This window comes from Equus asinus, chromosome 4 (genome assembly GCF_041296235.1).
Source record: "Equus asinus isolate D_3611 breed Donkey chromosome 4, EquAss-T2T_v2, whole genome shotgun sequence".
Taxonomy (NCBI): domain Eukaryota; kingdom Metazoa; phylum Chordata; class Mammalia; order Perissodactyla; family Equidae; genus Equus; species Equus asinus.
In genome coordinates, this window is record NC_091793.1 from 71426634 (window position 1) to 71440329 (window position 13696).

General features: G+C 56.4%; 1 protein-coding gene across 2 annotated transcripts; it reads right to left on the bottom strand.

Annotated features, from left to right (window-relative positions):
- Window positions 1-485: 485 nt before the first annotated feature.
- On the bottom strand, window positions 486-6868 carry TMEM37 (transmembrane protein 37). 2 transcript variants are annotated; one of them, XM_014840046.3, is made up of 2 exons: window positions 6445-6868; window positions 486-1339 (listed from the first exon to the last, which is right to left on the bottom strand). In XM_014840046.3, exons 1-2 carry the CDS (start codon window positions 6463-6465, stop codon window positions 767-769), a joined length of 594 nt encoding a protein of 197 aa, XP_014695532.1. In that variant the 5' UTR covers window positions 6466-6868; the 3' UTR covers window positions 486-766. The 2 variants fall into 2 exon arrangements, with proteins under 2 accessions (XP_014695532.1, XP_070363622.1); XM_070507521.1 differs by lacking the exon at window positions 6445-6868 and adding an exon at window positions 5576-6162.
- Window positions 6869-13696: the final 6828 nt, after the last annotated feature.

Consider the following 13696-nt stretch of genomic DNA (forward strand, 5'->3'; position numbering starts at 1 on the left):
ATCAGACGTCCTCCTGGAAGGGCTTGCTCAAGAACTCTTCTTGAAGAGTTAAGGCAGGATTTCCACAGGCAGAGTCCCCAGAGGGGACAGCAGTTACTGGAAGCTGGGGTTATCCAGGGGTTATGGGGTCCCCCAAAGGGCAGAGGTCAAATCAAGTCGAATAGTTTGAAATCCTACTGTGTGCAAGAAATTCTGAGGGAATCCTGAACTCTGCCTCTCTGGCATGACCAAAGCTAGAGCAGGGAAATGTGCACAAAGGCCCTTGGAGCTGGTGCGAGGAAGACTCAGGCCCCGACTGGACACTCTTAGCTGGAAGAGTGACCCACTCTTAGCAATCCCGAAGGCCCCAGGGACCCTCCAGCCCACATCCCAGCGCAGCGTCAACGGAACAGGTGTGAATGGCACTTGGCTGCGCAGCCAGCCCAGGCACAGTCACCTGAGCTGCTTCCAAACCTATTTCCGTCCCGGGAAGAAGGATTCAAGAAGAGAGTTTAAAAATGTGTTTCTTCTTCTTCTAAAATCAACATCCTAATAACTTGGCTAAGCCTGTGCAGCTAGTGGCACTGAGGCACCTCTTGGCTTCTGGCCCTGCAGACCAGCTGCAAAGGCCTCTGGGCCATTTCTGGCCAACCATCCAAAGGTTATTGGCTAAGAGGCAGCAGTTTCAAGGTCACTGTCCCACCCCGGCCCCACCAGAGGTCACATATTGGAAAAGTCCCATCTTGACCACACTTTCTTGTAGAACCCAGTGTCCTTGGAGGGGGGCCTAAAATTTCCTCGGCTGGCCCCAGGGATGAGTGATGCTGTTGATGTGAAGGCCACTGATGGCATTCAGGAAGAAGAGGAAGGAGGCAGTGAACTCGCACCAGAACATCAGGGTGAAGCCGATCAGTGTGACCTGGTTCCGAAGGAGGATCATGAAACTCAGGAGCCCCCCGGAGGAGAGGATGAAAGAGACGAGAAGGAGGAAGGAGCCCAAGGCCCACTTGCGCCGTGAGCGGAGGTCCTCACACACCTGGGACACCATGAGGAACTCTAGGCCAAAAATGGCGGTCACCACAGCCAAGGTGCCCACACTGCGGGCCAGGACCATGCCCACGGCCAGCCCGGGCACGTGGGCCTGACTCAGGTCTCTGAGGCAACGCGGCCTAGTCTGGTTGGAGGTGGTGCAGAAGTGCCACAGCCCGAAGAGCCGGTCCTCAGCCAGGAGCCAGTGGCCATCACAGATGGACACGGAGGAGAGGACCACGGCCAGGGCGGCACACACGATGATGAGGGTCCGGATGCAGGATTCAAAGAAGGACCCGCGGGGCCTCCTTTGGGCCAGCAGCCTCTGGGCCTGGAAGACACCACAGAGGCCGCGTGTCACAGGGAAACCCACCACACCCCTCCAATTTCATCAGGGAAGGCCCTGACCATGCCTTCCAGCATCCCACAGCCACGTGTTCTGGGCTGGTCTCCCGGGAAGCCTTGCATGCCGGCCCTTCCTCATGGCTTCCCCCCCCAGCTCCTCCTTACCTTTCAGCACCAGCACCGACCCAGCTTCTTTGGGGAACTCTTCCCCCATTCCACCCGTTCCCATCCTCCTCTCAAGACCGATAAGCATTGACTGTCCAGTTTCCTGACCTTTCCTTCTTTAATGATCTTTATCATGAGTAAAAACTCCAAACTCTATTGACTGGCAAATCCTAGTCTCTTCTGAATTCAGAAAACCTGTCTGGCCTGGCTGGTGTGACCTTGAGCCAACAGAACAAGCAGGGAAGGCAGCGAGGGTGGTGAAAGGCACCGACTTGAGCATATCAATACAAGGTGTGTTGCCCTCTCTCTCCCTCCCCCCCACCCCCCCACCCGGCCAGCTTTAACCCAGTCCCCACCCACCGGGTTCTCCACTTTCACATTTGGTACAGCACTCCGTGTTATTGCCTCGTTTCCCTCAGTACTGGAAGTGTGTTTGCACCTTGCCCTCCAGGCTTGCTCAGCCTCTGCCTCACCCAGAGCTTGCCAACCAAACTGTTCTAGCAGCCTCCAGTCTCGAGGAAGACACTGAGGTCTCCCGCCACAGCTGGTCTCAGCAGTGGAAGAGGGCGCCGCCCCCTTCTCTTCCAGCAAGCTGGGCCAGGTGTCCAGGGAGGTGTCCCTTATCTCATAGCCTGGGGACACCACCCAGGTGCCCTTCCCAACTGCTGATGATGCAGAAAGCAAAAGAAATACTTCAAAGAGTAAAACTCCTCACCGTGGCCCACATGCCCTGCCCTGCCCTTCCTCTCCAACCCAACCCCCACCCCCACCCCCACCCCCGGGGCACTCTCCCTGGCCACCTCACCCAGGCACAGCAGCCCTCTTTCCATGCCTGGGACAAGCCAAGAGCTTTCTTCCCTCACATCTAGTGGCCCTGCCACCCAAAGGGCTCTTCTCCAGCCCCCTTCGCCTTCCAGGCTGCCTCCTTTTCTCCATTCTTCATGTCTCAGCTGAAATGTCACCTCCTCAGAGAGGTCTTTCCTCCCCACCCAACCCAAACAAGGTCCCCTCCTGTCATTCTCTGTCAGGCGCCCAGTCCGTTTGTCTCTCTCACCTGAGGCTCTGCTCTCCTGGAGGGCAGGGCCTCCTGTTTGGAGGCTGCTGTGTCCCCAGGACCCGGGAGTGTTGACGGGGGCATTCAGTGGGTGCTCAAGGGCCGAGGGATAAATAAATGGTCAAGTTTGCAGCCCCTGTCACTTCTATCTGAAGCTCCCTGTAAACCGAGTCTCCTGCTCGATCATAAATTAAATTACCCATGGGGCCCCGTGGCCAAGTGATTAAGTTCAGAAGCTCTGCTTCAGAGGTCCAGGGTTTTGCAAGTTCGGATCCTGGGCACGGACCTAGCACTGCTCATCAAGCCACGCTGAGGCGGCATCCCACATAGCAGAGCCAGAAGGACCTACAACTAGAATACACAACTATACGCTGGGGGGCTTCAGGCAGAAGAAAAAAATAAAAATAAATCACCCCCTTTACCAGTGCATATGGGAGCAGCCCAGGTCACATCCCAGTTTGGGAGGTAAGCAAAACAGACAGCTCATGCGTGATGGTCACTGCTGGGAAACCGAACAGGGACTATGGGGTGCACCTTGTACCCTATGCAAATGGAAGCTTCCAGGAGCAAGTCTGGCCACATCTCTCAGTGAGGGACGCAAAGTCCCGCTCCCGGGACACTCCTGCGGTCAGAGCCCCAGCAGAAACATCAGGCTGTCAGCTAACCTGCCCACCTGAGCAGGAGCCACTGCTAATTTCAGCCCCGGGAACACAAATAAGGACCCAGTTAGCTTTCAGCACTTCTGCTAAGCAGGGTTCTATTTTACTCCTAAGCCTGAGAGGTTGGCAGAGCAGGAAGCTTGGGGCAGGGGATGTAAAGAGGGGATCTATGTTATGCAGAAGTCAGGTGACTTGCCCAAGATGACTCAGCTAAACAAAGCCTGTTACAGCTGACGAAGCAATGGGACAGCGTGCAGGGGTGGGATGCATTCGGCCAATAAATACTGACCGGGGCCTTCCAAGGGCAAGGCCTTCGTGTGAGGGCTCAATATTACTGGTGAGGAAAAGGATTAGAGAGTAGAGGGATGCCCAAGGGGTCAGGGTCCCCAACGCAGAGCCCGAGAGGAAGGCAGCCTGGGGTGCTGCAGAGGAGTCTGGGCTGCAGTTCTCCAACTGTGACCCGGTGCTTCCTAGAGTGGCTCCAGGTGCTGAAGCTGGGGGGTAAGGAAACCACCTCCAGGGCCCTTCCTCACTGCAACCACGACAGGTCCCTGTTCCCTGGGGGAGACACTGGGAATCCATGAGACTGTACTGGATTGTTAGGGGAAAAAAGGCTTGACAGCTAAGAACAAACCAACGGAACTTTGAAAGCTGTGTCTACAAACCAGTCAAGGTGTCTGCCTTTGCGTGGTTCCTGAACCTCTTTGGCCCTTGCTCTTTGATCTACAAAATGGAGGTGGTGGTCCCTGCAGGAAAGCAGTAGCCATGGAGGCACCTGGCGAGGTCACAAAGCCCTTAGAGATGGACGAGGTCCTAGGATGGGAAAGCCCCAGGTGCAGAGAGCAAGTCACAAGAGCACAATCCCCAGAACCCTTTTGACCCTAGACATCATGCTGTCTGGAGAACAGGCACGTCCTGTCCCTCCCTCGGCCCCACCCGTGCTGCTGGGCACAACTGGACTTTAATCTCCAGGCCCGGAGACATCACACTAGGAGCAGAAAGTGAAGACAGCCGATGTGGGTTCTTTGTTCCCTCTCCCACCGCAAACCAGGGCTTCATTTAAACTCTCTGACACCAAGAAAACTCCCAAGGATTAAATGAGATCCGTATATAAACGTGCTTGGCACATGAGCAGCTCCCAATTCCCGGGAGCTATTAATAATATTAGTAACAATAATAATGCATATTTGAGTCTTCTTTCCTAACCAGCCTGCATCGACATCAGCTAGCTTTCAGTGATCCCGGGCCTGAAATCTCCTTGGAGGGCTGCCAGGCAGCTCCATGGTTAGTGGAGGGTTGATGGACAAGAGGAGAGGGGGCAGTCTAGTCTGCCTCTGATTTTCCGGTCCCCAGCTGTGTAACCTTGGGCAAGTCAATTTCATCTCTGAGTCTTGACTTTCCTTGCTAAAAAAACGCAAGTGTTCCCCCTTTTTTCATCTATAACCCTGAATGTGACAGCCTGTAACCCTGAATGTGACCTGGGCACATGGGTCATGCAAACACAGGAGCCAGCCAGCCAGCCTGCTTTTAGCTGTGCTTGACCTCTGGCAAGTTATTTATCCTCTCCCTCTCTTTCCATTTCCTCAACTACAAACAGAACAGTGCCTACCTCCTGTGGGGCTGAAATGAGTTATCACTCCAAGTGCTTAACAGAGGCCCCGGCACGTGGTTAAGTGCTCCCAAAGGGGAGGGTGTATCGTTAAGCAGGCACAGCGCCCACCTCACAGGGCTTCACTGAATCTCCCCCACGCCGCCTCCCACCGCCGCCTCCCTCCTCCGCTAGACTCGGCCCCCACACCTTGCTGAAGTCCCCTTGCCCCTCCCCTCGGAGCGCAGCATGCAGGGCCCCCTCCCCAGTTAATCCCTCCCGCAGTTTTTGCACCTCTTAGTTTAGCCCCCCGCTTCTCATACCTCCTCTAAATCCTTGTTTACAAGTCTCTCTCCCCAACTGGACCGTCAGCTCCTGGAGGGGTGAGACCACGCCTGGTCCCACCCACCTCACTGCCTGTCCCTTCTTCCCAGGGCCTGTCCCAGGAGGCTGCCTGGTCCTGACTCAAGATTATGCCCCAGAACAAAGAGGAGGAACTAGCTGCATCCCGTTCCTCCCTCCCCCGCCCCAAAGCAGCTGTGTCCCGGCTAAAAGGGGTTTGGGGGTGGCCTGTGGGTTCGGGTTTCTCTCGTGGGTTTGGGTTTCTCCCGTTAGGGAAAGGCAGAAAGGGCGAGTGGGATTTGGAGCCAACAAGACCTGATTTTGAATCTCGATTCTGTCGCTAAGCGGGCCGATTCTGTCGCCACGCTATGTCGCTATGCTGGACAGGTGACCTCACCTCCAAGCCTCAGTTACCTCATCTACAAAATGGGCGGAGCAGTATCGACGGGAGTCAGTGTAGTGGGGATCTGAGCCCTCGCGTGCGAAGTCAACGCGCCTCTGACCCTTCGGCCAGCGCAGTCGGAGACTGGAGGAGGCGAGCCCTGCGATGCTTCCGCGTAAGGGAAGCTCGCCCGGAGGGTAGCGGTCCCGCCTCCGCCCGACTTCCCTTGCAGGGCAGCACGACCGCGTGGAGCGGGTAGGAACCGGCAGGTCCTCGGCCAACACAAACATCTTCCACCACTCTAGGGAGAAAACCCATCTTCGGGGATGCGGGCCCCTGCCCTCACGACAGTCTTTTCTCTGAGGTGTCCGCGCGCCCCAGTGAGGCCATCCCCCACCCGAGCCCCCAAACACAGTTTTGGGGAGAAGAGATGGTCTTTCTAGCCCCCGCCCAAGAAAGTTCTGGCTTCCCCAGAGATGCGTCTTCATGTTACATAAGGCAAGCCTCACTCTCCAAGTGGACTCAGTCCATCCTCCACCCTAGATGCGCCTCGTTTTTAAAAAGGAGGGCCCCTTCTGGGGAACCTAGCCGATGGACACTGGTGACCCCAAAGAGAAGAAGCAACATCGCCCCCAAGAAGTTTAGGAGCCTTGGGCGGTTGCAGGGCCGCGAGCAGAGGCCGAAAGGAGACGGCGCCGCTGGAGCAGCGTTGGGGGGCGGGCGCCCCCCTGTTGCTTCCCGCCCACCCTCCTCTGAACCTGGAGGCTTGCCACAGGGGGCGGGCCCGGCGGGGAACTCCTAACCCCGGGCCGCGGCGGGCACAGGTTTTCGGTGCACCGCCCCTGCTGCCCCCCGGGGGGCAGACCCCGGCCCGCTCCGCGCCCCCCGGCGCTTGGGGTACCTGCACGGCGATGGCAGTCATGCTGCGCTGGGGCCCGGCCGCGCGCTCCCGCCTCGCCGCCTCCGCCGCTCGGCTGCAGCCGCCCGCCCGGGACCCGGACCTGTCCCCGGGGGCGGAGCGGGGCGGCTGGGGGCGGGCACGGGGGCGGGGGGCGTTCACGACGGAGCAATTAACGCCGGCCGGGCGCGTCCGGCCCCGCCGCCCTCGGCGGCTAGGTTTACGCTGAGTCAACCGGGGCGGCCTGGAGGAGCCCCCGGGGAGGGGACAGGAGGAGCCGGTCCGAAGGGGGCGCGATCCCCAAGGTCCGAGAGAGGAGGATCTGCCACGAGGGGAGCGCTGAGCGGTCTGGCTTCGGGGCCCGGGGTCACGCCCTCGCTCCCAAACTTCAGAGGACTTCGCCTGGGGCGCAGATTCCCCGAGGGCCGGGACGGCGCGGGCAGACGGGCCCGCGGGGGAGGTTCCAGCCCCAGCTTGCCTAGTCCTCCGAGCGTCTGCAGGCGGCGTAGGGTCTAGAGGGAGGAGGCACGCGCCCGGGCTCGGCGGCCTCACCACCCTCTGTGTGACCTTGGGCTGCTTGTTTAATGTCTCTGAGCCACCGTTACTAAATGAGATAATATTTGTGAAAGGTCGGGGTCTTGCGAGGCCCGCGGTAAATGTGAACGGAGTGGAATTTTCGGGGGCAATCCTGCTTGTGTCTCCACCCCAGGGGGATGTGCAAACCTGCTTCCCTCCTGGGCTCCTCAGGGACCCTCAAATAGGCAAATAGGACAAAACAAAAGTCACTGTTCTTCCTCGACTTTGATGAGGCCTGAGTTCTTGGAGGAGGCAGGCAGAGTCCCCACCACAAAAAGGGGTGGGAGTGGGAGGGGGGGTTCCCAGGGCAGCAAATTCCAACTAGGACCCCGTCCCTCCCCAGTTACAGGGAAGTGTGTGCTGGGTAGGGAGGGGGCGTTCCTGCTTGAGGTAAAGGGAGACCTTTCTCCGGAACTACACTAAGTTTTTGGCTCCTTCAGGCAGGCGGGCAGCTCCCCTTGACTTAACCCAAGGACGTTTAAAACGACCGCGCTTACCTCTTTCCCCCGAGAGCCATGTGAGGAAAGGGGACAGTCACAGCTGTCCCAGCATCTATTAGATGTTCATCTGATTCCATCACTGCCAGAGAGACCTTGTGAAGTGCTTTATCCCAGTCCTGGGCTCAGCTAGGGAGGGCCTTACCCCCAGCCTCCCACATCTGGAGTCCAACGGAGAGCCAGGACTGGACTTCCCAGTCTGGGTCTGATTTCTTGCCACCATTCTGCCTCGGAATCACCTGGAGAGCTTGTTAAAACACAGATTGCTGGGCCCACTTTAGCATTTCTGGCTGAGTAGGTCAAGGGTGAGACCCCACCACGTGCATTTCCAACCAGGTGTTGCTGCTGCTGGTCTGGGGCCCTGCTTTGAGAACCGCTGAGCCAAGACAAAGGGCAGCTGGCCAGGCCGGGGCAGGTCAGCCCCTCTCTGCCGGGGCCTTGCCTCCATGGCCTGCACCTGCATTCTCCGCACTCGAGGGTCCCAGAAGCCAGGTTCTCCTCCCTCCACAGCCCTGGGCTCTGGAGGAGGGGCTCACACAGGGCAGGAAGACCTGGCTGTGTTGGGGGTCCCTGTACAGAGCCCTAGAATGCTCTGTGGGAGGGACCTGGGTTCCTGGGGCCTGCAGCATTTCGGTAAGCAGGAGAGGAGTGCCTGGAATTCAAATCGGAACCGTGAGGCTGGGAAATCCTTGCCCACTGTGTGCCTCCTGATGCCTTTGGAGATTCATGTGTGGTCAGGCGTGTTTGGGAAGACGATGCCTGTTATGCTTTCTCAGTAAGAATTGAAAGACTTGAATCAGTGGAATTTAGAGCAACATGTCTTGTCAGCAAGATAGCCAGAGAAGCAGAAATGACTTAGGAGTAATCAGGAGGAAGCATGCCTTGTCCGGTTCCGATCATTTTATGGTCATAAGAGGCCCGGGACGTAACAGGGAGTCTGGGTGGAGTTTGTGCTGAGGACCAGGCATCAAGTCTCTGAGCTGGTCACCACGGCTGGCCCTCTGCATCCTAGGATCCCAAGTCTCCCAGGTACCTCCTCACTGCCCAGGGCTTGGGGCAGAGTGGGGTGTGGCAGCACCATAGCACTCCCTAGGGTACCCCCAACCCCTGGTGAGATACGGAGCGAGGCAAATGACTCGCCAGATGACTGGAGCGGCAGGGTCCCAGCGCCGTGGGGGCCATGGCTGGGACAGAGGCGGGGGTGGGACCCCCAGGAGTTCAAACCAGACACAGCATGGGGATGAGTGGCGACCTCTGGGACAGGACAAAACCCACCCTACTCCTTGACTTTCTCTGCCTTTTCTCCAGACAGTGTGACAGAGTCAACCCCCGCCCCTCCCCCATCCCTACTTCTAGGCCTGGCCGAGTGGGGAAAGAGCAATGGCCCCCACTCCACCCCTCCAACCACTTTTATCTGACCAGGCATTGTGCTTAGAGAGTTCCAGGGCGGGGACACAGGTACTGATTGCAGAATCAATAAGTACCAGATCAACTAGTCAGTCAGCAAGCGCTCTCCCACCTCTGGGCCTTTGTGCTTGCTGCTTCCTCTGTCTGAAATGTACTTAGTCACGTCTAAGACTCACCATCTCACTCCTCTGAGGTCTGGGCTCAGATGTCACCTTATCTGAGACGTCTACTATGACCACCACACCTAAAACAACACACCCCATTCTCTTTTCCCTTCCTCCCTTGTCACCACACACACCCTTGTCCCCTCTCCCTCTGTAGTGTAAGTTCCAAGAGGACAAGGACTTTGCTGTGTTCGCTGGTATGTCCCGGGGGAGCCAGGCACATGATAAATAGTCCCTGACTACATGAAGGAGCTGACTGAATATCTCCTGTGTACCCACCACGGTCCTGGCCAATGAGGACAAAGAAGAAAAAGACAAAGTCTCTGTCAGTAGGAAAGGACTTGGGTTTTAGGGTCAAAATCTGCATCTGCTTCACTTCCGCTCGCTCACTGGCCTCCCCAGTCAGGCCCACGTCCTCTGTCTCTGTTCCCCCCCATGGTCCCCCCCGTCTCCTCTCCCCCACTCCTGGCCCCATCATCTCTAAAGCGGATGCCTGTGGAACAGCGTCCTGCCTGGCACCCCTGCCTCCGCTTTTGTCACCTCTGCCCTCGTGCAGCTTCCCATCCCCTTTCCCACAGCTCGTGAGGCTGGAGTTATCTGGCCTCTGCCCATCCCTCCGTCCTCGGCTCCAGCTCCACTTCCCCACTGGGGCCTGGGCAGGAAGCTCCGTGCCATCTCAGAGCTTCTTCGCTCCCTATTCTCTCTGTGTGGCAGGCCTTCCCCTGGGTGTCTGCTGAGCAGGCTACCACCTCTGCAGGGCCCTCCCTTAACTCCCCCAGACACAGGAGCACCCCCCAACACACACCTGCCCCTATTACCTTTGTATTTTCCTTTTGGTAAGGAAGATTTGCTCTGAGCTAACATCCATTACCAATCTTCCTCTTTTTTTTTTGCTTGAGGAAGATTAGCCCTGAACTAACATCTGTGCCAATCTGCCTCTATTTTATATGTGGGTTGTTGTCACAGCATGGCTTGACAAGTGGTATAGGTCCAAATCTGGGAAACGGACCCACAAACCCAGGCCAAACCTGGGCTGCTGAAGCAGAACGTGCCGGACCCAACCACTACAGCACGGGGCCGGCCCCATATATTTTCTTGATCATGAGCTGAACTTCCCTACCTGTCAGTTTCCAGGGTTTTCTGTTTCCCTCTCTAAAATACCGTACACTCCCTGAGAGCTGGGACGGTGTCTCTTTTGTTGCTCATGCCCAGTCCCAAGAGTAGGTTCCAGGCCAGTCCCGTTGCCCTCCCCACCAGGCCCCCTCCTGCCCTCTGCCTCCTCTGCCAAGAGTAGGGACTGGTCAATACAGTTTTTAAACTCGTGCCCAGGCTTCAGCTGCATTCTGGACCAATTTCTTCCCCTCTGTGAGCCTCAGTTTTCTGTCACATGGGGAAACACATCCCTCTTGGTGTCACATGAGGCCGCGTGCGTGAGGTGCCAGCTCCATCTCTGCCTTTAGGAAGCTTTGATCTGAAGAGAGAGAGCCCTGCCCCGGAGATTTCTCCTTTGAGGAGTTGGGGGTAGGGGGCAAGGACTCCTGGTCTAAAGGGCAAGAACAGGGAGAGGGAAGAACGGGGAGTCTGCCAGGAGCTGCCACTTGAGGCTCCCTGGGCAGTTTCAAAGCTGATGACTAACCCTGCCTGCCCTGTGCCTGCACTTCTGACCTGCCAACTCTTGCCTGCCTTGTGGTCTTGGAGAGAGCGTGGCTCCAGCCCTGTTGCCTCTACCTCCCCCTACTTCTCTCCTCTGCCCTGCCTTCACCACCAGGTCTTCCTCTCCTCCCAGCCCTCTCCCCTGGTGTCCTGGTTCCAGGCAAGTCCCATTGCCCTCCCCACCAGGCCCCCTCCTGCCCTCTGCCTTCTCTGCCTTGAGCTCCAGCACTGCATTCCAACCTCCTCGCAGGCACTGGATTGCAACACAGACCTTGTTTACTGCATTCTAGTGTGGCTGGGGGCCAAGGGGCTCCCCCGCCCTGTCCTGTGGCTTGCCTCCTTGGTGCCTTCCCTCTGGGCGGGCCTCAGGTGTGATGTTTACCCTGCCTCTGAAGAAAGGGCAGGCGCCAGCTTCAGCGAGCCCGAAGGCGCCAGTTTCTCACGGGGGGGGGGGGGGGGGGGGGAGTGGGGGAGAAGTGGAGGGGAACTGGCTGGGTTGAAGCGATGAATGAATGAAGGAAGAACTTCCTGAGTGGCTCTCTATATCAAAACGACCTGCCCCCTTGTGGTCTTTGAAGGTGATGGGGAGGGATGTAGATGGGACTTCTGAGGGTGGCCTTTCTGTAGGGCCTCCACTTTCTCAAGTCAAGTCCTTCTTTGAGATGGGAGCCCCCCAGGGCACCAGGACCTACAGATTTCCAGGTGGACCCTGTACCTGCAAGATTTCTTGCACCGACTTTGCAGGCTTGGACACTGGACTTGTCAGCACACTCTGAGACACGCAGTCTCTTGGGGACAGGCCCCCCATAACCAAAACTCCTGGGCAGTTGTATAGAGCAGACTCCCAACCCGTCCCTTCCAGAAATGGGTTGTGTTCTTTCCTAATCAGGGCACCCTGCCGGGATCAAAGGGCCCAGGAAGCAGAATTAGGCCCCAGGAATTGGCTGGTGAGCACAGAAGGATGACAAGAGAAGTTAAATGGTTTAGACGAGGCTTTGCCTAAGCTCTGGGGAAGCCCAGGAAATACCGCGTCACCCAGTTTATTAGATTTGATGTTTACAGCGAAAGCAGGCGGGGTCAAAGGATTTGGAGGAGCCATAAAGGAGCCTGGGATCTCTAGGGAATTCACTGGCGGGAGGATGGTCTCCGGGTGGGGCGGGGTGGGGACTGCTGCGTGCTGGCCGCTTACCATCTTCGGTCTGTAGACACATTTTGTTTTGTCCACAAAGTGCTTTTAATTAAAAGCAAAAAATGTTGTCAGTTTGAAAATTGGGAGGTTTTAGATGAAATTCTGGATTTCTGGCTTTTCTTGAAAATGAGACAATTTGGAAGCCTGAGGGTGCTTTTTCTACATGGGAACCATGGCCACTTTAGACGGATTGTGCTCTGCGGGCCCACTGCCCTTACCCTGGCTGGTGCCCTGCTCTGTGCCACCTGCCTAGCCTGGGGAGGATTTCAATTTGTCAGCCCAGCCCTGTACGTGCCCATAAAGGAAACAGCCAGATGTCAGGGTCTGCAGCTTTCCACTCTACCACCACTCCTTCCCCCACTGGCCCCCGTCTTTGTTCCCCACAACACTGGCCTGCTCCAGACCCACTCTGGTCTCTTCTGCCCAGACTCGCGACCTTTCTGCTGCAGCCCTCACCCCTGTGGCAGTGATCTCTCCCTTCCCGTTCAGGTTCCTGGGAGAGCATCTCCTTAGTCCAGGACAGTCAGACTGGCTGCTCAGTTTGAAGCGAAGCAGACTCCAGAGTGCTGGTTTCTCTGGGTCCAGAAAAGCTGTGACCAAGGGCCGGGGACAGGGTCACATGGTATAAAACAAGGCCTCCTGGGCAGCAGAGACTGTGGGCAAGAAAGGGCTGGTGGAGAGGCAGGGGCAGAGAGCCCCCTCCCCTGAGGCACACGGGGGAGCACTGACCAGCCTCTCCTCTTTGGGCGCTTCCAAGCCAGCAGCCTCCTTCTCACCTGGTATCACCTTGTCGATGAGGGGAGGGGAAACCCTTCCTCCTCTTCCAACTTTGCCCTGGATATTTTGTCTCTGACCCTTATCAACTGACTTTATTAATACATGTCAAGAATTTTACATGCAGCATTCTCCAGCTCCCGTGTATTTTCTGGATATTTACGTGATTCTCAAACTTTTCCAGTAAGAGACCCATGCCAACCTGTCTTTGTCTTCCGTCAGACCCTGGTTGGGAGCCCAGTCAAGCATTCTGCTCAGATCGTGGCACATGGGCATGATCCTTGCTTTCAAGATCCTGCTGGAGTTTATTTTCCTTTTTTCATTCCCCGAGTGGCACCCCCTCTAATGTGTTTGATATATAACCTTAACTGTGTGTATCTGTGTGTGCGTGTGTGGTTTTTGCTCTCCTAAGCAGCATTGTGCTGTAAACCTTGTTCTGTTTCCTGCTTTTCTCAGCCAACAGCATGATTTTAGACCACCCCTGTTGATGTACATATAGATCTAATTCAGTGTTTTATAAATAATAGGTTAGATCCCACTAGTGGCTGGCAAAACAAGTTGGGTAGGGGCATAAGCAGCACTTAGAAGAAATGACTAGAATACAATAGAAAATATTGGAGTGCCTCAAATGTAATTAGGGTAAATATGGTTTCGTGAATTTTTTTTCAAAAATAGGCAGACAAACAGACACAGGTTACAATGTGAACAGTATTTCTTACTGTGGGTCCCAGTAAGAAATGTTTGAAAGGTCTGGTTCAATGCTTCTCACTGCAGATTGCTCTCCTGTTCATCCTCTGCATTATATTTGTTCGTCTTAGTGGTGAACAATAGGTCACTTCAGAGTTCCCACCACCAACCACCCTGATGGATCACTTGACCCATGTTCTGTCGTGCGGGGAGTTACCTGTATGCTCCCGAAGCCCCAAGTCCACCAGCAAGCGGATGGATCTACTGGGCACAAAACAGGAAGGCTCAAAGACCAGATGAAGATGCCT

Coding starts and splice junctions, on each gene's coding strand:
- TMEM37 (XM_070507521.1), bottom strand. CDS start 6,031: ATGAAGACGCATCTCTGGGGAAGCCAGAACTTTCTTGGGCGGGGGCTA. Junction 1,340..5,575: donor CCGCCCATTTTGTAGATGAG/GTAACTGAGGCT, acceptor GGTGTCTTCCAG/GCCCAGAGGCTGCTGGCCCA.